Source organism: Astatotilapia calliptera, chromosome 5 (genome assembly GCF_900246225.1).
Source record: "Astatotilapia calliptera chromosome 5, fAstCal1.2, whole genome shotgun sequence".
Taxonomy (NCBI): domain Eukaryota; kingdom Metazoa; phylum Chordata; class Actinopteri; order Cichliformes; family Cichlidae; genus Astatotilapia; species Astatotilapia calliptera.
The window spans coordinates 8,017,001-8,044,095 of NC_039306.1; the positions used below are offsets into that span (position 1 = coordinate 8,017,001).

A 27,095-nucleotide genomic window follows, 5' to 3' on the forward strand; every position below is an offset into this window, starting at 1 on the left:
GGAAGTCGAATTTCCCAGAGGAACCCACCCGAGGGATTAATAAAGTTCTATCTTATCTTATCTTATTTAGCACCATCGGGCCTCTCTTGGCTTTTTGGAGGCTTGCACACAAATATGTCTTCACAGCATCTGTGCGGCTTGCATTCCCGGAATCTTTCCCGCTGTTTTGCCAAAGAGCTAAGCAAATGAACATATGACGTGCCATAAATCCTGCATCAGGCAAAAAGGGTTTTTGCATATAAACCCAGTGAAAAATTTATTTAGATGTTAAGTTTGTTTCCATGTTAGTTTCAGCATGCTAACATAATTAACTCTGTCATGCATGAATTATGACAACCTCAATCAGGATTTTTTTTCCTAAAGTATTTTTATTCATCTTTAGGCATGAAAAGATGAATAAAAATACTTAAGAAAAAAATCCTGATTGAGGTTGTCATAATTCATGCATGACAGGGTTAAATAACAATAATTACAATGAAACACGTCATACATCTATAGTAACATTAAACGACCAGTGGGTGGCAGGGTATGGAGTGACACATCAGTGTCCAATGTAGTGGTTTATGTGCAAGTATACCATCAACACTGACACAAATACAAGAAAACAGCCTTTGAATAGAGGTCCACTGTATTGACCACTATGTGTAAAAGGGTTAACAATGTTGTAAACCAGAAACTTACTAGATAAAATTGAAAAGAACCGTTAATTCTGAGAGGGAATGACCATATCTGGACAAAATTTTTAAATAAAGTTAATGGGATTTATACTCTAAATGTTTTTTGTTTGTTCTAAAGTTGATGTTGAATTATTCCTCTCTGGTCCAAATTAATTAGTTGGCCCACTTAAGGGACTTTCAACATCATTTGGTAGAAAGTATTCAGTTTGTCAATGTCTGATGCAATCTTTATGCATAGGGGGCTTGTGATCCTATGATTCATTATGAAATCCCTACTCCCTAAACAAACCAGTTATTCACTGCATCGCAAGAGTGAGGTCACCGGCAGTGATCGCAAGTCAGGCAGGGAGGCTTGGATCTCGTGATGAGGAAGAACAAGAGTTGACATTGTTCCAGAAGCTAATTGCCAGATCAAACAGGGTTGCTAGTCCATGAGCCACCCCAGGTGCTCTGAAAGCCTAATAAAAAAGGCGTTGGAGTGTGTTGCCAGCCTATTGTGAAAGTTGGAGTTGAACCCTCTCCACACTTAAGCAAGCAGGTCAAACATATCCGGTGGATTTGCACCATGTAGCATTTTTTTTAAGTCATGCTGGTTAAGTGAATTGTGTACTTTAAAGGATTTTTTTTTATTTCATAGAATGATTACATATCAACATGTTCTCATTGTCACAGTTAAGTGTTTGTGGGGTTTTTTGGCAGCTGTGGTTGTGCATATCTGGCGTGGATGACATGCAGCATTTTCGAAAGAGTATTTCCATAGAGCAGCCTGCATGAGAGTTCTGCAGAGCCTGAGCCTCCTGAATCTTCTTCAGAGACTGCTGTGTCTAGTACTGAATGACGATTATACTCGTATGTCAGCAAATAAGCCCTGCACAAAATGATGTGACTGGAGTTGCAATTTGAAGTGTGTGCGTGCATGCATGTTTGCATGTGCGTGCGTGTGTGTGTGTGTGTGTGTGTGTGTGTGTTTAAATGCATCTTTTGGTGACGTAAAGATATTTCCAAAGTGTGGTTTTGGGTGTGTTACTTGCTTACACTGGCACATCTTGTTGCTTTCCCAGTCTGCAAAAGTGAAGTCACTCTTTTGGCAGATACACTACATTTTAAGTCATATTTCCTCTTTTTTTTTTTTTTTTTTTTTTTTCAAGCAGTGAACAAAACTATTCAGTTACTTTTCCTTATTTCGTCTGTTGACATTAAGTTTAAATGCTTTTGTGCTTATTGTTGATATAGTATGACTAAAGGTCCACTAATCTTTTTTTGGCATAAATCAAGAATAGATATCTTAAAGAAATAGAAATCCTGTAGATAATGAAGAGGTTCCTCCTTTTGTTGCAATCTGGCAGCCATCCTAATTTATGCTATAGGATGTAATTACATATGTAAATGGGTATCACTTAACACATTAATAACACCTCCACTAGAACAATTCATGCACCACGTTAAGAGTATTGAACAGTGAGTGAAGAAGGGGGAGGGGAAGAACAAAGGAACCAGAGGAGATGGTGCGATAACGTGCTGTGTTAGAGGAAAATTGTGCCGGTTTAAAAAAAGCCGCACATGATCTATTTTCCTCATTCTGTTGTATTTTACATATTCTGCTGAGACACAGCGAAGCATCTTTAAATGAAGGAAAAATGAGGGAAGGAGGAGGGAGGATGGGAGGGAAGGCGGAGGCGAGGGAGAGGCAGCAGAGAGCAAGGGGAGGAGGGTGCACTGTTGCGTCTTCCGCCGCTGTCATTCTGCTGCTGCGCGGTTCAGCGGCATGAGGGTGTGCTGAAGGGAGGACTGTGGAAAAAAGAGGAAAGGAGGACTGAAAGGAAGGAGAGAAAGGGAGCGCCTGGGCAGCACTGCAACAGCTGCAGCTGCAGCAGCCTGTCAGGAAGAAAAGGAGACAGAGGGAGACAGAGGAAGGAAAGGCTGCAGGATTGCTTTAAATGGACCATTTCTATATATAATTTTGCACAAAGAGAAGGAAGTGTAGAAGCCTGTTTTCTTCCTCCTGATGCTTTTTGATATGGTCTCATGCAGGAGGAATGCTTGGAAATAGTGTGAAAGACAGAGAAGGAGATTTAAAGATGGAAAGGACGGATAGCACAAAGGCATACGGCCAAGCAGATGGCAAAGGAGTTGGTATGGCAGCTAAGAGGGCCAAGTCTGGAGTGCCCCAGAGCACACAGAGGGGAGAACTAAAGGTTTACCGGGCAGGTAGCTCTGAGGGCAGGATACCAGTGCCCTCTAATCTCCGCAAACAGAGGTCTATGACAAACCTGGCTGTGCTCACTGACGCCGAGAAGAAGTTACACCTTTATGAGCCAAAGTGGTGTGATGACATGGCCAAGCCTGGAACAGGGCAGATCAAAACGGGCAAGCCAAAGACAGCAGGGGGTGGCAGCAGTGCTGGAGGGGGTGCCCCTCTCTCCCGAAACCTATCCAAATCTGAACACTCACTGTTCCAAGGCAAACCCAAGCCCTTTAGCCCTCTGGCTGCTCCCTCTGCCCTGAACAAGCAGAGCCGCATACCTCGTGGTCCTTACGCTGAAGTGAAGCCTTTGAGCAAAGCACCTGAGGATGGAAAATCAGATGATGAGATCCTGTCCAGTAAGGCAAAGGCCAATGGAAAGAAACCTGGAGCTGGAGCTGGAGGGGAATGCAGTGCCAAGGGTCAAGGAGAAGAAGGAGCAGACAAACCTTTCCTGAAAGTGGACCCAGAGCTGGTGGTGACAGTGCTGGGTGACCTGGAGCAGTTGCTCTTCAGTCAGATGTTAGGTGAGTACAGCCAAGAAGCCCTAATGCTTTTGCCACCACTGGGCTTCTCAAATACGATGTGCTATGAACCAAATCTGCAACACGCCCCCCTTTGAAACAGCCACCACACGGCACCTGCTTGCTGCTCCCGATCCACATTTCCCCTGAACGGATTTTACACAGCTCACCAACTGGGGGGGGAGCACAAAGACATCTTCATGCTTGCAAAGCATGCTACTCTTATTTTATTGAATACAGGCACTGTTTAGCATTTTAACATGAAGCTGAAATGATTCTTATTCCTCTAGCATGCTACTCAGGTTTATGTGCTTTGGTTTTGGGCGTGTGAAATATTTTCGCTTGTAGTCATAACATTGCTGCCTGATTGCATTAGGCCTGGGGGAGTTGTGGATTATTACCAACAGGCTGATCTCCTTCCGAAAGATTCTCATTTATGGCAACATGTGCAGATGCACTCGAGGGTCCATCAGCTTCTCCACATATGCTTCCAAAAACCAGAAATGGGAATAACAGCATGCCATATTAAGTTCCTTTTAGGCACAGAGACACACATTTAGCCTCCTCCCAGCTTCATTCATCTGCAGAGCACTGACAGACGGCTTCCACCCAGTGTACTACTACACTGCAAATGGCAAAGAAAATGTCTTTGTCTGTGGAGGTTGTAGGTCAGGTTTTGCATTGGGAAAGCTTTTATGATTAATACAGGTGTTGATTATAATATAGCGGTGATTATAATTCTGATGATTAGATGTTGTATTTGTTTATTTTCTAAATAGATAGCTTTGTATTTAATTGCAGGTGTGTTGTGTATCTAATTATAATCTAATTTGGATGCACTGAACACCAAATCTAATCGTGAGATGTATAAAATGGCATGTTGGAGTGTGTGTATTTCACAACTGCTAATCTTTGCTCTTATATACATTGACAGACAAGCAAGAATGTCTTCTTCCATTCAACTCAACATCATCATGTTTGCTGTTGCGTCTTAATGAACACATCTGTAATGATTCGATCTGTTATCCACGCTTCATTAGTATGTGGACATTTATCATTCATACTGGTTACACTTACATACTGCAGAGACCAGTGGGAACTTTATACTGTGCTGGATATTATACATGTCAGCTGCTTGAATCCCTTTTGTGTAATTAACTGTGGAGCCACAACCAAAATTGCTAAGAGTTCTGGAGGTTCGGCACCACACCCATATCTGCTTTATTAGCTTAAATTTGCAGCTCAGTGCTTGAGGCTGATATTTCTGTATTCCTCTGGCTCAAATGGAAGGCATTTTTGAAAAAGTTGTTTTATCATTTTAATGAACTGTGAAAAGAAAAATAGCCTTCCAGAAAAAGGATACATGGAAACACGGAAAGACATTTAAGTTTTAGCATCGAAGAAGAATTAATAAGCAAGAAACTGAGAAAAAATATTTTCATGTTACAGTAGTAATGTCATTGTTTTGGGTTGAAGACAGCAGTGTCAGAGTTATAACAGAATGTTATGTTTTACCAGTTTACAGAACTTTTACAGTGAACATGCCTGTTACTACAAATATTTCTTTTCATGTCTGCAGTACATTCAAGGCCTGGTTAATGTGCTCTGCATCAGCAGCATCTCTCGTTATGAGCTCCTTGAAAGGATGCATTTATTTATGAGTATAGTGGGTCTCTTTGTTTTCCAATAGGGCAAGAATGGTCATCTTAGTTAATAGGGTAATTTATTAATTTAACCATTTATGTTTGTGCAGGACACTGGAGCATTACTGTACATACCACTTCCTCATCACAAGGCAAGGTTTCATGCACATGGATACATAAAAAACTCCCTCCTCAGATCTAGAATAGCTTCACAGAGCAGCAGAATTTGGAATAGAGCAGGAATAAATTAAAAAATCAGTTGCATTACATTATTTTCAAAGTAAAGCACATACAAGAAGTCCACAAAATAGTAGAGTAGTACAGACAGAAATACATCTGATAAAACCCATCTACCCTAGACAACATGGGGATGAACAAATCTCATTTTGTCATAATTGGAATCTGTCATGCCAGATCTTCAGAAATGAAGCAGTGGTCTATATCTATCACAGCGGATCTAGAGATTATGGTTATGTTTGCCTTTTTTGTTGAAGCTACAGAGGCACGCAAGTGTCAGAGAAGTTCACTTTTACACAGGTTATCATGAGGGTAACTTTTTAAAGGCCACATTATCATTCTCATTTTACTTCTTTTAAGTTGGTATTTCTAGTGTAATAGTGGGAAACACTTGTTATCTCATACTTAGAAAGGAGTATTAGGGCCACAGTAAGAAAAACAAAAATTGTATTGATCATTTTGAGAATAAAGTAGAAATTTTGAGATCAAAGTTGCTGTTTCAAGACAAAATGCCACGGCTGCTATAGCCTCTAAAAAATGCTGTGTGTAGACAAATTGATCAGCTGTCATGTGATACAACGTCCATCCTATTTATTGCATGAGGGTGTAAGTGTTGGTATCCTTGCATCTGTCCATTGCCAGCTATTTCATTTTGTACCAAACTGCCAACTCTTCATGTTTGTGTGGTTTCTCCATCTGACCAGATGCAGCTTTCTGCACCATATTATCAGTGCCCTTATACTTATCACCACCACTAAAACTGATTCTGAAGTACGATTTCACAAACTCTACACAAGGCATGTAGAGGGTGTAGGAGCCGTGGGACTTTGTCTTGAAACAACAACTGTAATCTCAAAATTTTGACTTTCACAAAATAGAATTTAGACTTTTTTCTCAAAATATATTTTTGACTTTGGACTTTTCTCAAAACTTCTACTTTAATCTCAAAAAGATTAACATTTTTTTCTTAATGTAGCCCCAATATTCTGTTGCACATACCTGTGTTTTATACATTTTTAATTTTTTTTAAATGAAGAAGCAAAGGCACTTTTCCTCTTACACAATATTTTGAAAAGGTAGGAACTAGAGATTAAATGGTTATATGTATTTTCACCACTCCACAAAGATTGTTTAACAATGACTGGTAACCTTTTTTTTTTTTTTTTTTTTTTTTTTTTTTGCACCATTAGTCACAGTTCATGTTTTCTTAGAAAGATAAATATTTTCCAGTTGTCATCTACTACATCTGCCTTTGAAATAAGAAGGTTCATGTGAGCTGCAAAAAGATTCTGCCCTTCCTTTTTGCCCTAAAGCAAAAACCTTTTTTTCCTCTTTCTGTCCAGTTCTTATATTTCCATGTGAAATTTAACCCCCTGAACAGGCATAAAAGTGAAATGTGGAGGTTGAAGAAGACTGCAAGACCCTGCTGTTGTATTTCTTGGTGACTTGGTGCAACATGCGGTTCCTTTATTGTTAATCTACCAGTGTTTGTAAGGTTAATTACTGAGGACCTCTAGCTATTTTAGAATGAGTCTTTCCAAACTTTTATCTTTTCCTACATTGTGAGTATATGGAGTATCTCCTGAGATGTTGCATCATTCATAGGACTTTCCCATTTCAGATCTGCTTCAGTATTCTGTCTGAGTTTCCCTTTTTCCATCCAACTGCAATGCAGGGTACCACACCACTACTAAACAAGAACACAACACATAAATCTAATACTCACAGCAGATGTGATTCACATGGGCACTTTGTGTCTAGCATTCCTGCTGAAGTGTTTCCCCCAGAATTAATCGCAAAGGAAATGAGAAGATTGAATAAGAATGCAATATGACAAAAAGATTCATTGCTCAGTGGACACCTCTGCTGATCTCATATTAAGGACATATTTGTGTTAGCATTGCAATTTCAAGATATTAATCTTCTTTCTGATAATATCAAATATATTAAAACTATTTGGGGTCACGTGAAACCTATGCTTTTCCCAGAGTATAGTGTTTAGAAGAAGGCCACTAGACTACAAACAGATAAAGAACAGCATGTTGACTATATAGCATTTTTATTTGAAATCCATGTCTAATCTGCTAGGAATCTCTCAAAGCAATGTTTTAGATTATAAACACTCAATGATTAGCAATTGTGCAAGAAGATGATTACATGTATGTAATAAAATGAAAAATAATGAGTGTTCAAAAGTGTCCAAAATGTTTTTATTTTCTTTTGGCAATAGCAAGAACTGCTGAGTATCTTTTATATGGGGAACAATGGAGTGAATTCTTGGCTGACTTTAGCTGCAGTTTGTACTGTAGCATTCCAGCTGCACTGCAATCTTTACTCAAAAAATGCTACCAGAGCCAGACAGTTTTCTGTCAGAATAGCACTAAAGATGAAATCAATATTTCATTCTGGACATTCTGGACCAGCTCTTGTGTGCTTATAAATTAGTTGTTGTCCTTTTTTTGCAGATAACATATGTAGCTACTGTATATTATAGAACCCCGAAGAACACACCATTCAGAAAGCTCAGTGTTTTTTCAGAGTGGCAAAGTAAACAAGGCTTTAGTTTGACTTGCAAAAATCACAATAGTGCATTTCAATTTGTAAACTCAAATTGAGGCTTAGAATTCACTCTCTGTGTGCTCTGCTGATTTAGTTCAATATCTACTTATGAGACGAGCATATGATTTGTCTTTTGGTCCCCTGACATCCTCGCCTCTGCGAGGGGCAGGGATAGCTCAGTAGGTAGAGTGGTGGCCCCATGATCGGAAGGTCGGGGGTTCGACTCCACTGAACCGCTACCCTGAGATACCCCTGAGCAAGGTACCGTCCCTACACACTGCTCCCCGGGCGCTGCACTGGCGGCTGCCCACTGCTTCACTGGGTGAATGGGTTAAATGCAGAGGAACTATTTCCCTATGGGGACTAACACACACACTTTACACTTTTACACTGCTTCAGCTTTTGCAGCTAATACAGTGAATATTAATTTCTTTCTGCCTGAGGGTTTTTGCCTCAACATTGCTGGGGAAAATCCCAACTTCCTGCATTTGTGTGACAGGGGGTTTCTCTCATTTGTTACAGCTACCACAACAGCGCTCCTAATTGTACTGTAATATTGATTTGACACGGTCACAACCCACTGACTCTATATTTTGCAGTGCACAGAGTATAGTCCAAATAAGCTGACCTTCACTGAAACTGTTCTGGCTGCAGTTCAGCTTATAGTTAGCTGTATTACTTGAACCGAGTGACTCTGAGGTAATGCTCAGCAGATCAGAAAATCTCTAGAAAGAAAGTAAAAGCGATCCTGGTGTGGCATGAATCCCCCTGGCGGCAGGTCGAAGTCAATGGCAGCCTTCCAATGGTGCATTTTTAGGCTGTACCACATCAGTTCAGTGGGGGGTAGAGCAGGGGTTGCCATGGTGAAGCTGCCTATGGAGTAACATTTGTCTGCTTAATGATGCGAACAAGCATGGGAGGTGTTCTTACACAGAGGATGCAGGTCACTGTAATCCAAATACAAATAATAAAAGGAAGAACATGCATATAGAGATGACTCAACATTAAAAACTAAGCTCAGAACACCGTGTGTCTGGCTTTTATTGTGATCGTCTAAATGTTTTATAACCTTTGCTTCTGCATCATTCACCCACAGACCCCGAGTCCCAGAGGAAGCGGACTGTGCAGAATGTCCTTGACCTACGCCAGAATTTAGAAGATACAATGACAAGTCTGCGGGGCTCCCAGATGAGCCATAGGTAAGTAAAGTATATATATACATGTATTGATAAAATTATGAGATAAATCCATTTATTAAAGTCAGTTTAAAGTGAAAAAAACACACTTAGACCCTGCTGGATTGATACATAACATAATCACGTGTAAGCAGTTGTATTGTGGCTGCTTACAGTGTTGCCACTTGGTAACAAGATAACAGAAAATTGGTTTATTGCACCAAGAAGGTTATCCTTGGTGGCATATATCTGCATGGTGTGCAGTTTTGAGGACAAAAGAAGAAGTGGCAGGCCTAAAAAACTATCTACAGCAGAGAAACAAAAAAAAAAAAACCTGAGATAAGACTTAGAGAGATTAGACTGACCTTCAGTTGATCCAGCGAGTGTTTGCTAAAGTGTTACCAAAAATCTTCTCAAGTTATTTTTCAGCAAGGGAAACAATGAGAAAGGGCTGAGGGATAACATATTACACAAATACTAGACTGAAAATCAGTGGCAACAGGTCACATTGAGTGATGAAAACAAATGGCAATTTGATGACAATCAAATCATTGTCAGTATGTACGGAGGAGGTCAGGGGAGAAATAAAACAGTCAGTGTCTACAGATAACTGTACAGATAATTGCATTTGTGTCATGGTTTAGTGCTGCATTTCACCCAAAGGTGTTGGTCTTATAAAATACCAGATTTTGATCCAATATCATCTGGAAAGCATCTGATTAGAAATTGCTTCATTTTTCAACATGTCAGTGATCCTAAACACACTGCCAAAAAAATAAAAGCATAACTAAACAGAAAGATACAATCATGAACTAGCCTCCCCAGAGTCCAGACCTCAGCATTATTGACCTGTACAATCTGTTTTTGCCTTATGTGCTGCATTTCCATTTATGTTTCCACATGTTTAAAAAAATGCTGCAGCCCTTCCCTATTTTCTTATCTTCCTTCTTCTTACATAATTTTAACACCAAACCCATTGCCTCTATATTTTAAAACTCTCTTGGATAAGTAATGTCTTATGTCTTATCTATAACAAAGATTTAGTTCTAAACACCCACATGTGCATCATGGCACTGATTATAAACTACCTGCAAAATAATTGACGGAGTTAGAGACTAACAGATATGGAAAAGTTTAGCACTAATGCTTTCAGTTCTATCCATCCAGAGTCTATCCCAACTATCACAGGGCGATACTATTCTGTCTTAGATGTTTAAAGAGGCTGTTTGGCTCATAAACTTAATCTTGTTTAGTGATGGCTGTTATTATACCAGAAAGTTGAGAAGTGCTGCTTTAAAGCTTTTTAGTTTTAATGTAATTACTCTGCTCAACCTCTTTGAAACATATTGTTAAACAAAGAGTTGTGATTATAGTAAATAATCATTTGTGCGATTGCACGCTAAATTTTTCTTAGGCAGCTATCAAAAGGGCTTCAGTTAATCAATGACTGACCTGAGACTTAATGGCTGCTTGCAGGACTGTCCTGTAATTTTCATCATCATAGTATTTTAAAGTCACTGACAAATGCAGAAATTCTCAGCCTTCAGGTTGATGAATTATCCACGAAGAATGGATAAAAATACTTGCATGGTCGTGGGCACTGCAATATTTATTTGGGTGACTCGGTTCATCTCGTTATGTAATCGACAGACACAGTAGACGCTCCTAGCCATTTGGAGGACGTTTCTAATTCTGACCCACTTACAACAGAGAAAAATTTTATTAATATTTCCTGTGTGTGGTCCTGAAAAGCAGAGTCCTTGCTATCCTGGAATACTTCCTGGTACACAAAAGCAGTATATTGAAGAAACGGAGAGAAGAGAGAGAAATGCTATATGCAATGCAACACAGAGATAGCAATTTTAGTCTTCTCCTAAGCAGCATCTTTTCTAGTTTTACTCCCTGAACTTGATACAACACAACTGGTGTATCTAGGTCAAGAGCGACTGAATGCCACTGTTGGTTTCTTTGAAGAGAAACTCAGAAGAAAAAAGAGAGAAGTTTTCTGGGTGTGCTGTGCACATCTGGAGTCTTTCTTTTATGTTTCTTTCGGGACAAGACTCTTAACCAATTGCTTTGAACATGTTTGTAAACCACCCTGACCCTCTCCCTGTGTGTCCCTCTAGCTGTCTGGACAGCAGTAATGTGGGCTATGACAGCGATGAAACCAATGCTCGCAGCATATCCAGCCTATCCAACCGCTCATCACCTCTTTCCTGGCGCCACGGCCAGGCCAGCCCTCGTCTTCAAGCTGGCGATGCCCCATCCTCCACAGGTGGCGGATACCAGGGAAGTAAGAGTGGTTCCCAGTACACAGCCCATACAATGCCTGCTCGCTGCTCCAGTCGACTCAACAGCACGTCTCGTATTGAGCTCATAGAAAGCCTTGATGTTGATGATCCTGATCTCAAGTCTGGTTACCTGAGTGACACTGACCTTCTAGGGAAGAGCCTGCCAGATGATGATGATGACAACCTGGCTAACGGGTAAGAGCACTTAAAAAATGAGAACATGAAGCAATAGTTTGCTGCAAATGGTGCATACTGGTTTGTCCTCCATCTTTTGACTTAAGGAAGGTCAATGAGAAGCTCAGCTGCATTTTAATAAGTAGGCACTCTTCTTGAAATGCTGGACATTACCTGATACTATCAGTCCTCATTTGCAAATGTGTGCATATTTTGCTGGTCAAAAAAAAAAAAAACCTTCATGAAGGAAACTTTTCACATCGACATCATGAATTTCTCTTTGTTGCTGGAGCCTGATGTTGCTTGGCAGGCTTATCAGAGAGCTTTCATCAGCAATCTCTATAGACATGTTTGGTATTTCTTGCACTTTAAGGACTTCTCAAACTGCCCGAGACATTGTCTGAGCCTGTTTTTGCTGACCGTGTGGAAAGCTTCTTTTAACTTTATCACTGAGGAGAGAAGTTATCTGGGGCTTTCTCAGTCACACAGTAAACACTCCCTCATTTCTGTGTAAACAGTATAAACAAGTGCACTAAATAGCTCCGATGACATATGTAGAAAGCTGCACCTGTGCAGTTTTTTTGCTCACCTTCTCACTCACTTTCCATCTTCCGTGATTCCCTCATCTTACATTCTTTATCTAATTCCCACTCACAACTTGACAGCTGACAGTGAGCGTGAGAGAGAGGGGAAGAATCCAGGACACTTCTCCAGTGTAGCAGCTTTATCACGGTTGCACATGCAGTGGGACTTAAGCTCTCTGGAGCACTCCAAAGGCCCTGCATGCCAGGTCACGTTCTTACTATGTGCACTAAGGAGACGAGAGGAAGTGAGGCACAGTTTAGATGAGTAGAAATTGGAGCATAGAAGAAGAAAATGCAAACTAGAACAGGGCTAAATGAAATTAACATGGAGAACTGGCTTCACAAGTAAAGATAGATGGTTAATTTGAAGGAGAGAGGTGAAAAATGATCAAACAGCATAAAGTTGATAAGGCCAGGATTAAACGGGGATTATGTCAAATGGGTCCATTCCTCACAGTAACATCCATGCACTAAAAAGTCCATTTAAATCTGCCCTGTATTTCTCCTTGTTTCTCGCTGCAGTAGCTCTGCTGGGATGTTTCAAATTCATTAGAGAGGTGAGCGGAGAGCGTCACCTCTGCTTTTTGACACCGCAGGCAGCAAAGATGCTAATCATTTTATGTAACACTAGTTTTAGAATGCCTCATCATGCTCTCTGTTTTAGGCCACCAAAGTCAGCAATCCCTAGACATGCTTTCAAGGTGACTGGAAGAACTCTTGATGGGAAAAACGGGTCCCCATAGAGCATTTTTACCATTTATACCCAAAGCATGCTATGGATATGCCTCCTGTTATGCGTAATAACAGGTCACTCAGTCTACAAAACATACCAGGAAACAGAAATATTTTGCGCTGTTTTCTCTCTAACGTGACTAACTTTCGTGCTTATACTGTAGTTGGAAGGTTGAAATCCTTCTGGTTTGTTGGCTTGGACGTGACTGCAGAAATAATAGGGTGCTAGTGCTCTATACCAAGAATGAATTGTGCCACATAAACATACCAACACCCTTTGGTGTAGATAACAAGCTAATCCAGTTTCTGAAGCAGGCGCTGCAGCACATGCTCTAATTTATTTATTTATTAATTTTTTTTACAGTATTCTGTGATGCATTTGCATTTACTCCACATCCCCTGTCACACACTTACAGTTCAGCTCATTGAGAAGCTACCAGCTCTTGAAAATAGATCAGGCTCCTCCCGCGTAACCATGGAAACCCACTGAAAATCGACTGTAAGGAGAGGTGCCATTTCTGCTCCCCTTTCAGTAAGGCCCCAGTTTTACATTTTCATAAAACGTATTGATCTGAAATGAGCACCCATATAATCAGCTAAATATGAATGGCACATTGAGAATGTCAAATCACTAATGCAGTTGTAGTATGTAATACTTAGATCATGTAAAGAAAATCCTGAAGGCTCAAGAGAAATGGGCTAGAAATGGAAAACTGAGTCAACTGTAAAAATTATAAAACAAAAGGCATGTTGTTAAGACTAACTAGTCTAATGGTACTGCAGCACATTGGTCAAGGTGTAATGGATATTGATTAATCGACACCAGGGAGCACTGCTTACATAAGATGTTCACAAAGACCGTTATCACTGCTACGGTGTGTCTTCATCATCAATAACCTGATACATAAGTCAGTCTCCTCATCAGCTCCAGCCTTCTTCAGACAGGAGAAGTCTGAGAGAAAGCTGCAACATGTAACCTAATCATAAGCTGGTTTGTCCTAATTTAATTACAAAGAAAGGATACATACCCTCTCTAAAGACAAACAAGACGATCTGGGGATATACAGGTACAGTTCTGCTGCTTCTATTTGTCACCATTCTAATCTTAAGCCATCCAACAGTGCAGTGTTCACCTACAGTTAATGAAATATTAATGACTTAACACTTCATAATCAATGTTTGTACACTGATATTTTACACTCTGTGGAACAAAGACAATCTGGCAGACTTTGCTGTGATCTAATCCATCGTTTTTGTCAAATCACTAATACAAAGGAGATGGAATGGCATTATTGGATTTCTGAGCCCTATAGGAACAATGAAGTCTAGCATCTCTAGCTCAGCAATCCAGTTTACTTCAATTTAATTAATTTAAATAACACCAAATTGCAACAACATTCACCTCAAAGTTCTTTTTACTGTAACTTAAAGACCCTAAACGAATACAGAGGAAAATACAAACAGTCAGATGACTCCCTAGCAGTTGGTGACAGTGGGAAAGAAAAACTCCCTTTTAACAGGAAGAAACCTCCAGCAAAACCATGCTCAGGGAGGGGCACCCACCTGCCATGAAGACAGGGAAAAAAAGACAGTAGAAGAAGAGAGCAAGAAACTAATAATAACTAATGATTAAATGCAGAATGGTGTATAAACACTTGAAAAAATGTGAGTGAAGAAGAGACACTCAGAGTATCCTGGAAAAGTGAAGCATATCTTCTAATCATCCTCAGCTTCCTTGCTTTGTCATCTCAGTTAATAGTTTCAGGTGCTGTTTAAAACATGAGGTAATTTTATAAATTGCGGTCAAAAAGAATGATCAAGCAGGCTGAGCTTTAAAGAGGCCCTACCTTGTGATTTTGAAGTTACTACCATATGGACACGCATGCTCTCTGTGTTTCTTAGCCAAATCCACCCTCACTCGACGCATCTGGTTTCAGAACACCAAGATGGCAATCCTGAAAGCACTTAGATCTTGTCTTCACCTCCTCTTCTCCATTAGGTATAGATAAAAGCACTGTATGAATGTGTGTGTGATTGCGCAAATGAGACTTTTGAGTGCTCAAAATTTAGTAGAGGTAAAGAAGTACCAGTCCATTTCCCATTTCTGCAAGTTTTCTTCTTGACTGTTCTCTCCTAAAAGGATGTTTACATTCAGTTACAACTAAAATTGCCATAATTACATACAGTGTAATAACAAAATTGTACATCATTTTCCATTTTGTCCTCAGTAGACTCCATGTCTGCTTAAAATGTTGGCTGGCAGTGAAGCTAACAAGAGTTTTTCTCATTTCACTAGCACTACTCAGGAAGTGAGTTGCTGTGTTTCAGCTTACATTAGTGTGTTGAGCTGGCTTCTTATTTAGGCTTGACCACGTCAGGAATCATAAATGTTTCCTGCGGCTGCCTTCTTCACACCATATTGCCAGTTTTTAACCATCACTTATATGCTATCATCCCGTTAAAAGCCATATTTTGAGAGGCTGGTTTATGAGTGGACCAGTAATCACATTATATTGATGGCGGTTGTTTCCGTATCTGGTATTTACATTATGACTCCTGTTCAGCATTCAGTCTGATTTTTAGTGGTGTTGAGTTAGTTATGGTTGATGTTTTACAGACATTCAGCTGTAGTGTATGTAAGCATTCATGTAAGCAAGCTTTTCATGTCGAATACAGATGCTCATTAAAGAAATTACGTAATGGGATAAATAAAGCCTCATTTTTGTATTTTGTCAGAAGATAAACAGTTTGAAAACCTTAAACTGGAAGAGGAGAAAAGCAAATAGGTTTTAACCTTTCGACTGCTTTCAAATTATTTTTTTTCTTACAGTAGAGCAAAGGGCACTTAAATTCAATAATGAGCTACTGATAACCACAAGAATCTGAGGTCAGTTTTCTTTTTTCTGTCTTTTTTTTTTTTTCTTGACAAGGAAAGCTTTTTATGCCTTTCCTCAGTCTCTTAATATAAGAAATAGAAAATGTGAGATACCTCACCTCTAATAAAACATAACCATAACATAACAGGAGACTCATTTTGAACTTTTGAAAAAAAAATATTAAGTGCCAGTTGTTATTTGTTGCTCTTACACATACAGTTTTCTATATTAGCTTTGTTTTTTTCAGGAATAGATAAGGAGGCTGTAAACACATTAAAATAAAATCAATACATCAAATGCAATGCGGAAAATACATCATCCAGCAGACACAGCCATCATTTGGAATCATAACTCAGTCAACCAGATTCATTTTGATCTGTCTGCTGCTTGATGCTGGGCATGTACAGTTAGTTTATCAAAGCCTTTTCACTTAAAGCAGTTACTAAACCAGAGCAGTAAGCTCTTGAGTATTCAATGCTTTAAAGCTGTAACAGACTCAGGACACTGTTATTTCTGTGATTAATTTATTTTCCCTGCTTTAAGCCATTGCTGTTAACATTATCATAAGACTTGAATAAATAGTACATAAATGGTTTTATTAGCAAATGGGCAAATCTATCGAATGTTGTAACCTCATAAATAACACAATATCATTAGAGTTGCTTCATATACGGCGTCCTGAAAACAAGAGTAACATAATAGTTTATCTCTTTCCGTTGTCCTGTGATAATGTCTTTCTTTATTACTGCTGGAGCAGAGCAGAGAAAGGGGGCTGGTTCAGCAGCATCACCCTTCTGATCATGCGGCAACATGGCTCTGGATGTGCTGCCATGGCAACCGTCTTCCACTGACCCAGTGATGGGACTGCCTTGTGTGTCAGTGTGATAGCTGCTGATTTGATGTATGTGTGGAGGATGTGTATGTGCATTCTGTGCTGGTTTGTTTGAGATATGGCAAGAAAGGGTGAACGAAATATGCAAAGAAAAAATGAGAGAATAATCGATAGACAACGAGAAGCTGATGTAAAGACAGCATGATAACCACCAGATTGTTTTACATCTGGCGTTTTTGGGGGACAGGTGCTTGTATGAAAGGGCATTGTTTGTATTTCTGTTTGCATTATTGGATGATAACCGTGATTTACTATGAAAATAAATGTGGGGAACAATATTTTTAGCTTTTTTCCCCCCTCTTTCGGACCTTTGGGCCCTTTTAAATACTGAATATATGTCATTGCTATCTTTGCCTTGCTATATATTGTGGGATAAAAACACCATTTCCATGGTTAAAGGCTTGGCGTGTGTGAAAGTGAGTGCAGTTTTCTAATTTTTAAAACATTTCACAGCTTTATGGAAACTATGTGTGTCGGCAAGTACATTCTCTAATGCGCACAGGGTTTGCTGCAGTCCTCTGATCCTGGATAGATGCCCATGCTAGTCTGCATTCAATTTCACTTTCCCGACTGGGCTGGACCTTTCTATTGTCACCAAGTGCTTCCTTGACAGTTGAGGCCTAACACGTTTTTTAAAACCCACTTAAACACATTTGCTCAAGAGTTGGTCTTTGGCTTTTCTATTCTGGTTCCCCACAGGCATTGCTGGTATTACAGTTTAGTGAGCTAGCACTTGGAGTTTGTCATTTATGGGCTAGAGCTCAATAAAAAGGGATTTGATTTTCTTGATTCTGTCTACTACACACATTTTTAAGCTAAGTTAATTTGAATTTGTTTCAAAATGGTTAACAGGGAGGCAATAATGGAAAAAAGCAATCTCCATTATACTGTCTTTTGTGTTACTGATGAGTAGGACAGATAAATAGTGCACTCATTCTTCCAAAGTCAGCAGCTCGAACGCATCTGGGGTCAATATGGAGCTCGTTTGGTCACTAACATACTGACTCCCCCAACACCAGTGTACTTCCACCTTCACCATCGTCCTCAGCCATGTGAATAATGGACGATTATTGCAACACCCGGGGACGATGACTCATCCGTGTATCATGTCTGCGTGTGGTCGTCTGGGTGCACAGTTTGGATTCAGACGGTGTTTAAACTCAGCCCCAAGTGGAAAATGTGATACATCAACGTTTTTCCCCCCACAACGGTATGTTTAAAAACGGGAATCTTATGGCATTTGTTAATCTGTGATTCCCCACTATATATATTTTTTCAGAGTGGGAGTTGTCAGATTATCCGCTTTTGAATATGACTGTTGAAGTCATTTTAATTTAAAATGTATTTGCTTTATATTGGATTTGGTTCTGCTTCAACTCTCCTGGTACACAAGTTGCATTACTCAGACAGTAAGCAGTTCAAGATCAGAGTTAAGTGCCATATTAATAAGAAACTAAAAACAGAGTGCAGGACAACACAATGAAACAATACAATGTCATAATACCAGCACAGCACAGATTTCCACACTATCAGGCTGTAAATGTGGCACCAAGAGGACTGAAAACCTCAGAATTAGGTGTGGCGTCTATATTGTTTGCCGTGTCTTTGAGGTGGAAGTCTCCTATGAGGTCGATGGAAATGGTACATTAATTTTCCAGTCCAATAATCCGATGACAAATACATTTTCTGGGGATCTGAAGAGATAGGTCAGCTGCAGTCTCTGAGACGGTCAGTGATGCATCCCAGGCCCATTTGCTTTACTGATGTGCCACTGCTCTGTGCCGAAGGCTGCCCAGTCCTATTTGCGTAGTTATGGTCAACCTCAATACAGATCAGAATTGGGGGCTGTGAAGATCTGAGATGCATAGCTTTTTCATCTGCAGTCTCTCTGAATGAATGATATTTAAGCAGACATAAATCACTGAACACAGAGCTGTCTTTCTAAAGCAGTTTCCCACATTGTACTTCTGAGCTGAACGCACACAACAGAGGAATGTCGGCTCTTTCTCGCCATCAAAGGTCTCAAAATCAAAGTCCTGCTTTTTTCTAAATGCCAAGTGGTGCCTCATTTTAAAACACAGCTGCAGAGCATGTACATTAAACTGTAGCCATAGCAGGCACAGCTTGAAATCATTGTGCCTCCTGCTGGAAATCAAATGTCATTGCACCACATTGCTGGACTCACAGCTTTCATTCAGCTCTATTTCTATCAGTCTCTTTGACCATTACTGAGTTCACCTACTTGGATACAGTGCAGACTTATAATGAAAAGCTACCATAATGCTGACTTCGAAATGGCTTTGTGGCCAAGAGCAAACAAACTTTGGCATTAGTAATGTTGTTTTGACTGAATGGGACCAAACTAGTTGAGAATGAGAACCCTTCGAAAAGACTTTGGATCTGTTATAGATTTAAATTGTCAGTTGTTTACCTGTCCGCATACTTTATGCTGCTGATGGTTTATTACATATTCTTTTCCCTCAGGGGGAAAATACTTACATGAACTCTTATTATGACATCCACATTATTCAGTTTGCTACTAATTTGGATGCCAGTCTTTACTGATGAATTCAAACTGAAGAGACCTCTCGCCACTGACAGAGATAGAACCTGTTCATTTCTCATCAGTTTTTAGTCTTGCACAATGCAACACACTTTACTGCACCAGAGAAATATGGAACAAATGATTTAGATCAAATATCACAACAGTAGAGGTCGAATCCTGAAAATGGTTTTCTGCCTCAGTAAAAAAACAAGGTGCTGCGTTTCTCTCAGATGGGTTTAATCTGCACTTTATGAGTCTGTAAATACTTATGGTGGCATAATTACTCAATAACTTTCCATGTAAGCAAATGTACAAAGGATGTTTCTTACACATGCCATGTGGTTATCAGTGCCGGACAGCTGTTACTCTACAGCACAAACATGACTTCAAGGCTTTTTGGATGTCATCTTGTTTATTACCACTGTGGCCTGGCTGAGATAAACAGGAGATGTGAGTAACACACGTCTTTCTTGCACCGTAAACAGTTCAGATCATTTCACTATTTTAAGCAACAAAATAATCATCAGTGTTTAGCTATTTGAAAGGAAAGTTTAGAAGTAACCAACAGGTATTTAAACAAAATGTTTCATGTTGTTTGTAAGCAAAACGCAAAGGGCCACAGTCTGAGAAGCTTCTCGAGTCACGGATATGAAAAGAAGGAGACAGACAAGACAAGATTTTCTCAGGTTTGAATCTCATTCTGCTAAAGATATTTTAAGGGATGCCTTTATGTCTGGGAGTCAGGCTGACATCAGTATAGCTGTTTATTTTTCACAAAAAAACCCCCACTGTCCTTTAAAATCCCATTCAAGCTGGCTCTGAAATATTCCCCAATGTGGAAAATCTTTTTTTTCTGCATGTCCTGTATATTTGTTTTTTCCACTTTTTGAAATTAGCAATGATTTATTGCCATGTTGCATATAAAGTGTATTGCTACTGCATTTCAAATGTAAATGATTTTTGTTAGGCACACACTGAACTGATTTGTAACTGATGATGTGGACAGGGTGTGTGGGGCTTTCTTGGTCTATAGAGCTGTTACCTCCTGGAGAGGTTTACAGAGCTGAGATCTGGTGAGATCATCACCTCTGCCAATGAAAGGGGGAGGGAGGCTTTTCAAGGCTACCCATGCCTCAGTGGAGGTCCTTGTGTCATTGTGGGCTTGCGGTTGCACTCACAGTGATTCAAGCCTTACCTTGGAATGACTTTTTTCCAACTAGGCCTTAGAAGTTAAACATCTTTAAGGAAATTCATCATGATAATCTTCTCCTTAATGTAAAAAGAAGTCAAAGTATAGAAATATCTGTTTACATAGTCTTTTTAAATTCTTAGTCCTTTTGTAAGCATGTTTAAAAGATTTATTTCAGCTCTACGATTGACTTTGTTAGCACTGAAGTCAGTGGATATGAGTGATTCTGAAGTTTTATATGAACAATAAGCACCATTCAGCAGTTGTTGGATACTAGAGAAAAGAGGGACTCCAAAACAAATTTACATCAAGATCACCCTGATCTCATGACTAAAGTGGAAAATTTCCATTGGAACACGTCCTTGTAAATTAAACCAATTTTTTTTCGACGCAATCAATCAAAATTATACAAGGAGCTTACACTATTGCATTATTTACAGCACCCCATGTTGCTAAAAGCAACCTCTCAAATCTCCCTTCTTGTTGTAGGCCTAGTGGCAGTGTATCTATAATATGTAGCTAAGCTCATTAGTATTAATGCTACGCGATATTGTTTATGCTGCCATAATGGGTAAGGTTCATGGCATCCATCAGAGAATTAAGAAAGTCTGCTCTCAGCCTTACTGCCAATTATAGTTGGTGTCTATTCATTTTACTGCATTTGGAAGGGGGCAGCACAATGGAATGCAAAAAAGGTGAATCATTTATTACTCTATGCAGTTGGGATTCGTGCATATTTTATGTATTTTAAAAAAACATACTTTTTTGGCTTATGCAAAAGACAAGAAATGTTTTGAGTCTGGTATTTAGTTGTTGTACAATTGGTGAAAATCAATATTGCTATTATTATTATTGCTATTATTAACACATTCACTGCTTCTGATAATGATACAACAAAGTGAAAACTGTTTTTAAAAAGAACCCGTGCATCCATCCAGCGTTTATTAAAAAACAAAACCAAACAACCAACCAAACAAAAATGCTCACAGTAGGCTCTGCTTAAGTATAGCCTGCATTATCTGCCTTTATGACTCTAATGGGGATCCTAACTAACAAAATGAACATATTGATATATTCATTATGTTTGAAACTAACATAAACTCATCTGCACATCAGTGAAGGGTTTAGAGAGGCCATAGGTCAATGGACATTGGTGGTGGTTTTCCCACAGACTTGTAAAATCGGATTTTTTACAACCAGAAGCGTCGCCCCTGCTGGTTATTAAAGTTCAAAGCAATCGTGAACTGGGCTCCACTCTTCAGACCTTGCAGCTGTTTCCATCTTCTATAAACCCTCTCAGGTTTTGCTATGCATACCTGACTTTTAAGATGTTCTTTATTATAGACATGAAAACTAAAATTCATATTTTAGAAGAAAAAAATGATAACGGTACTTAGACTCATTGGGATAATCTTTTTTTATGGTAATTAGCGCTTCAGGTGAAGCAGAAACATAAATCAAAGTATTCGGATTACATGGGGCGAAGTAAAGGATTACACCACAGGGAGTAATTGGAGTTGCCATGACTACCACTCCGCTCCACGGCAATTGGTCGTTGTCTCGCTGAGGATTGAGCAGCTATCGGGGTCTCTATGATCTCCTCGTTCGTTTTCTTTTTTTTGCCTTTATGGGAGGGGGTGTTGCTTGAATGCTGAGAGACACACTACTTTTCCTCTCGCTGAATGAGGGAACAGGGGTCTTTGCTTGCGGAGTGACTCTGCGCTCACTCTAAAGCCGTACAAGTCACAAATGAGCGGGCGTGTTTTGGTCGGTAAAGTGCCACCGCTGCAGCCGGCGACACGAGCAAGGAGGACTTTCCTTTTAACTCCAAGGTAATGTATCATTAATATTTAATCGCCGTTGGCACATTATCTGCCTTTATTTGCCCCCGACGCTAATATTCTGTTTCTTCGCGAAGAAATGAAGCTCTTCAATGGATTTAAATTCTTCTAAATATGACTTTATTTTCGATCATCAGTGTAATATCATAACAGTGTAATCGATGAAATCTAATTAATATATTATTTTTAATTATTTGACTTTGCCGTGCCGTTCACCTGTAACATTTTGCGCCATGAAGTTAAATGTCACGATCAGACATTGTTTTTGCAGTTGAAGTTATAGCATCTGTGGAAAAACAGTTTTATTCTTGGAGGACACGGGAGCGCTGCTACCACAGCTATCTGTATAATGAAGGATGTCTTCACCACTCATTCAGCTACAGTCATGCGCTCCCAGGAGCCACATCATTATTCTTTTTTTAAGCCGAAACTTTGCAGACACATTGCCAAATTGACCTACAAGATGCTTCCTCCCTCCCGTGTGCTATTTAATCTGATATGATATTTACAATATTATCAAAGGACGGTCCCTGAGAAGCCTGGATAGCGTTTTAATCCTAAAAAAATTGATGTATTTTTTGTTTTTCTTGTTCATCCAATCCACCATAGGTTGTTAAATCTACTTCCAGCTCCAGACAGTGACTAATGTCCACACTGTGCTCTGCCCCACCAACCACCTCTCAATCTTATTAAAACAGAAGAAATATTCACACTATTGCAGCTCACAAATCACAAATGGGCTCAAATCAGATATGCGTAGGAGTTGTGCCAGAGAAAACAAAATGTTAATTGCCACCCAATGTATGAAGTATGCACTACCCTAGCCTACTCCCACCCTCTCCCTGTCTGGATTTTACCTCTGAGAGCAGACAGCTTGACTTGTAATATCAACAGCCCACAGGCCCTCCTGCCTCTTCCTAGGCTGACATCCCTGTGGGGTTATTCATGGCCCCTCTGTCGCCCCTGACAGAGGAGGTATTGTTCAAACATACCACTAACATCTGTGCCTAATGTAAATCATGAAACTTTTCTCACTGTTATTCTTACTGGTATGTAAGAACTTTTTCTAAAATCCAACATTTATTTTATGTTACACTCTTGTTGTCAAGAGGTCACATATCTGTGGCCACAAATCACTTTACTAAAACGCTGCTTTTATACATCAAAAAGCCTTAAAACCAGCACACAGTGTCAAGAAAAGCTTCTTCCCTGTTTTACAGCTGTATCTATAACTCAACTCATGCCATGTGTTTAAATCCATTCTGAATGTGTGTATAAGCCATTTTTGTCTCCCTCTATTTTCCTGTGCAATTCCATGTTCCATGGCTCTGCTAATTGCAGACTGCAGACCCACAAAGAGCATTTTGAGCTCAGTAGGGAAACCAAAGAAAGGGAAAAGAACTGATTCAGCTCAAGCAGCTACTCTGCTTTTAAGAGGCATATTAATTTACCTTTTCCACTGTGCAACATTTTTGAGCGCCAACACAAATTTGATTACCACCTGTGGCTGCCAGTGGTAATGATGGGGAACATAATTATACCAAATATGAGCTGGACTTGCATTTAGCTCTCTGGAGATACCATTTTTAAGTTCACCATGGCATCATTGCTCTTCTAAAGCACTTCTTTTAAACTTCCCACTCAGATTGAACTGTTTTATCCTGTGATGTTTTGGTTGACTGAGAAGCTTTTTCTTGAACTGTATTTTCAAATATGAATGCACCCAGAGACCTGATGCCCAGTGACCAGTTTCTCTGGGGTGTGCAGGGACTGCCCGTCCCTTCTGGCCTCAGGAGAAGGGCCAATGTGGCAGCATCTGTTTCAAGGCGAGACAGGACTTCATTGAAGGCTGTTGGGAAGGGTCATGCAAGGTTCAGGAGCCTGTCACTCTGATTTCTGTCATCCTGCTTCTTTTGAGCATAACAGACTGTTTTCTAAACACTGAACTGTCAGTTGCAGTACTTTTTATTTACCACGATTCATCAGCATGTCTTGAAGCTGTGCTGAAAAACTACAAAGAGTGCTGTCCTAGCTGTGCTGTCATTACGATTTATTAAAATATGGTAAAGCTTACATTTTTCTGACTTAAAATTTACTGCCCAAGCTGACCATTTTATTATGATTGCTAGACTGGAGTTTCCCCACATGAGTTGTGGTGCAGTGTGTTTAAAAAGGTTTATTAGCTGCTGTGAAGATTGTGAATGGTGGGGTTTGTGGATTGATGAAAGTTTCAAACGGGCATAAATTTTATGAAGTCAAGAAACCCAGGGAAACAACTATTTGATGACGTCTCGTCTTATAATTTGGCACTTTGTGGTAAAACACAGTGTTATGATACACAGCTCGTTTGATAAATTTGAACTGCCACAGATTCTGGATTTGTTAAAATGAATAAATTGTAATTTGCACTTTTATTAAAATATATGGGACTTAACAAGTAGGTATGGCTTTAACTCTCATTTTTGAAGTTCCGAAAGACAGTGTTGATGTATGTATACCATAAATTAAAGAAATCTTCTGGATATACGCCTGACGAGTTGTTCACCATATGGTCTTGAGCTCTGATGTGTTTGTTAAGTCAAAGCAAAATAGCCAAGTTGGAATTACCTGTTTGTTTAAGCATGTGGCCTCTTCCAGAGACAGCCTGCTGAAGGCAGATGGACAAATTAATGTTGCTGCAAGACTTATCTTCTCCTCAAACACAGAGTTCTGCAGCTTTTCGTGCTTTACATTCACACTTTCAGTGGCACATTTTTGCTAAGTGGTTACTCTGTCTGGTTTCAGTTGGGACGAGAGCAGCTCCATTAGCAGTGGACTCAGCGATGGTGATGGCGATGGCTCGGAGAATCTCAGTTCAGAGGAATTCAATGCCAGCTCGTCTCTCAACTCCCTCCCAAACACACCCTTGGGATCAAGGCGCAACTCCTCTGTTATGGTTAGTGAAATACTGTACCGGCCTGTAATACAGCATGTGGCATGTGTTCTTTCCCACAGCTTATTTTGTTTGTAGCAAAAGATTGCTAAAGATTGCAGCTTAGTTCTTTACTGAAACCATTTCCAAAGCCACACCATGTGATTTAGTTTGTTGTGTGTTAAAGGCAATCCTTTGCTTTGGCAGAGGCCACAAAAGCCACTACAGAGCTTACCTTGTCACGGTACACACAGCTCTCTCCTGCTAGTCAGAAAAAATGCATGTGGCGGGAGCGTTCCTCCACTCATGAATATTTTGGGGCTTCACTGTGCAATCATCATCATCATCATCATCTTGCAGAGTTGCTAGAGTTTTCAAATGCGTCTAGTTAAGGATTCACTGCATCTATCACACAGCAGAAGTTCACTAGCTGAATTAGGTGACCCTGGCTGAAGAACCAGAATTTGAGTACCTAGTGTAATTGTGACTGTCACCATCGAAGGAATTCCAGTTCTTCCACTATTACTGCACTTCCACCTTACTGCTTCCCAAGGCTTTACTTATAATGCTTTTCCCAAAGGAAGGCGGCTGTGTTGATCCTATGCCCTGCCAAAGAGCAACCTGTAGTTAGTCCAGGACTGCTTATTTACTTGTATACTTGCCTTCATATCTGAAGGCCTGGGAGATAGTTGTCTCTCCACATAACACTGTGCAAAATGAATGCAAAATATTAAGTTATGAAATTTTTATCAGCTCTTTTATTGATGTTTGTGAAGAAAAACCTATTAGGTGCCATGTAAGTATTCCATTCCTAAAGGATGTTCTGTTAAATTTGAAAAGAAATGAGCATCAAATTTGATTTGGTTAAGTGGCCGCACATTCTACCTTTTTCATAGGTAAATGTTGTGCTTTTACTTACTTAGAAATTGGTCTCTTGGAAGAAATAAACACTAGAGCTACTCAATGTGCCATCTGTCGCTCTATAACAGGATAATATGGTGCCAAAAAACAGCATGCCCAATTTTGCCCTCCGTGCTACCTCCTCGGTGCACCACATGATTTTTCTATTGTTGTGTAGCAGTTTTTTATCTACTATATAGCCCTAAATTACAAAAATAATGCTCTAGCTGTCCTCTGCTGTAATATTTTCTTTTTTACTGTTTAATGTGTTGATCTAACTCTTAAAGTGTTAAATCCTTGGACATGTTTTTGTTCTTTCTTTTGTCTCTCTGGGTTTTTTTTTTTTTTTTATCCCCTTGGGACGTATCAGTTTATCTCTCCCTCCTTCCCACTGGAATGCAGCTCAGATGGGATAAAGATTACAGAGAACAGTCAATTCCATAGATAACACAAACCATGTCTGATGGTTGCCCACATTGTGTCCTTCCTCTCTCTACAGCTCCGCACTGATGCAGAGAAGCGCTCTCTGGTGGAAAGTGGACTTTCTTGGTACAGTGAGGATGGCAAAAGCACCCATAAGCTTGGTAGCTCCAGCTTTGACTCAGGAAGTCTCAAGACAGAGGCACCAAGCAAGTGGAGAAAGAAGCCTCCAAGTCTTAGTGAAGATTTTGGCGGTAAAGGGGAACTGAAGAAGCCTCAAAGTTTGGGTCAACCAGGAAGTTTCAAGAAAAGCAGAAATCCTCCTGTGGGTGTGACCTCCCCCATCACCCATACCTCCCAGAGTATGCTCAAAGTCGCAGGTGACATTTTCTTTTTAAAAACTTTTTTTTTTACTTTGCATCTGCGTGTATTTTATCCCTAACCATTATTTCTTCTGCTCGTCTCATGTAGTAACTTGGTGTGTGGCCAATGTTCTTAAATGTTTATAGCTTTAACACTTATACAGTCTATTATCTCACTTTTATGTGGAGTCCAGCAGTCCATAGCAGTTTATACAACAGTTGATGTGAGTTTGGTAACAAAATAAATACAGAAGTTTACTCCTAAATGTAAGCTAGGCTATGATTCATACATACGTTTAAATTCATTTCACTTAAATAAAG

At 39.7% G+C, this 27,095-nt stretch overlaps 1 protein-coding gene across 4 annotated transcripts in view; it reads left to right on the forward strand.

Annotated features, from left to right (window-relative positions):
- Positions 1-2,396: 2,396 nt before the first annotated feature.
- The window catches only part of LOC113022033 (neuron navigator 1), a 45,660-nt gene continuing 20,961 nt past the window's right edge, over positions 2,397-27,095 (forward strand). For 3 of the 4 annotated variants that reach the window (XM_026167005.1, XM_026167006.1, XM_026167009.1), the window contains exons 1-5: positions 2,397-3,446; positions 8,979-9,081; positions 11,184-11,543; positions 24,966-25,116; positions 26,492-26,792. In XM_026167005.1, the coding sequence (XP_026022790.1) occupies positions 2,714-3,446; positions 8,979-9,081; positions 11,184-11,543; positions 24,966-25,116; positions 26,492-26,792 (1,648 nt within the window). In that variant the 5' untranslated portion in view covers positions 2,397-2,713. Of the gene's footprint in view, positions 3,447-8,978; positions 9,082-11,183; positions 11,544-21,286; positions 22,173-24,965; positions 25,117-26,491; positions 26,793-27,095 lie in introns of those variants that run through there. The other variant, XM_026167008.1, reaches the window with a different exon arrangement.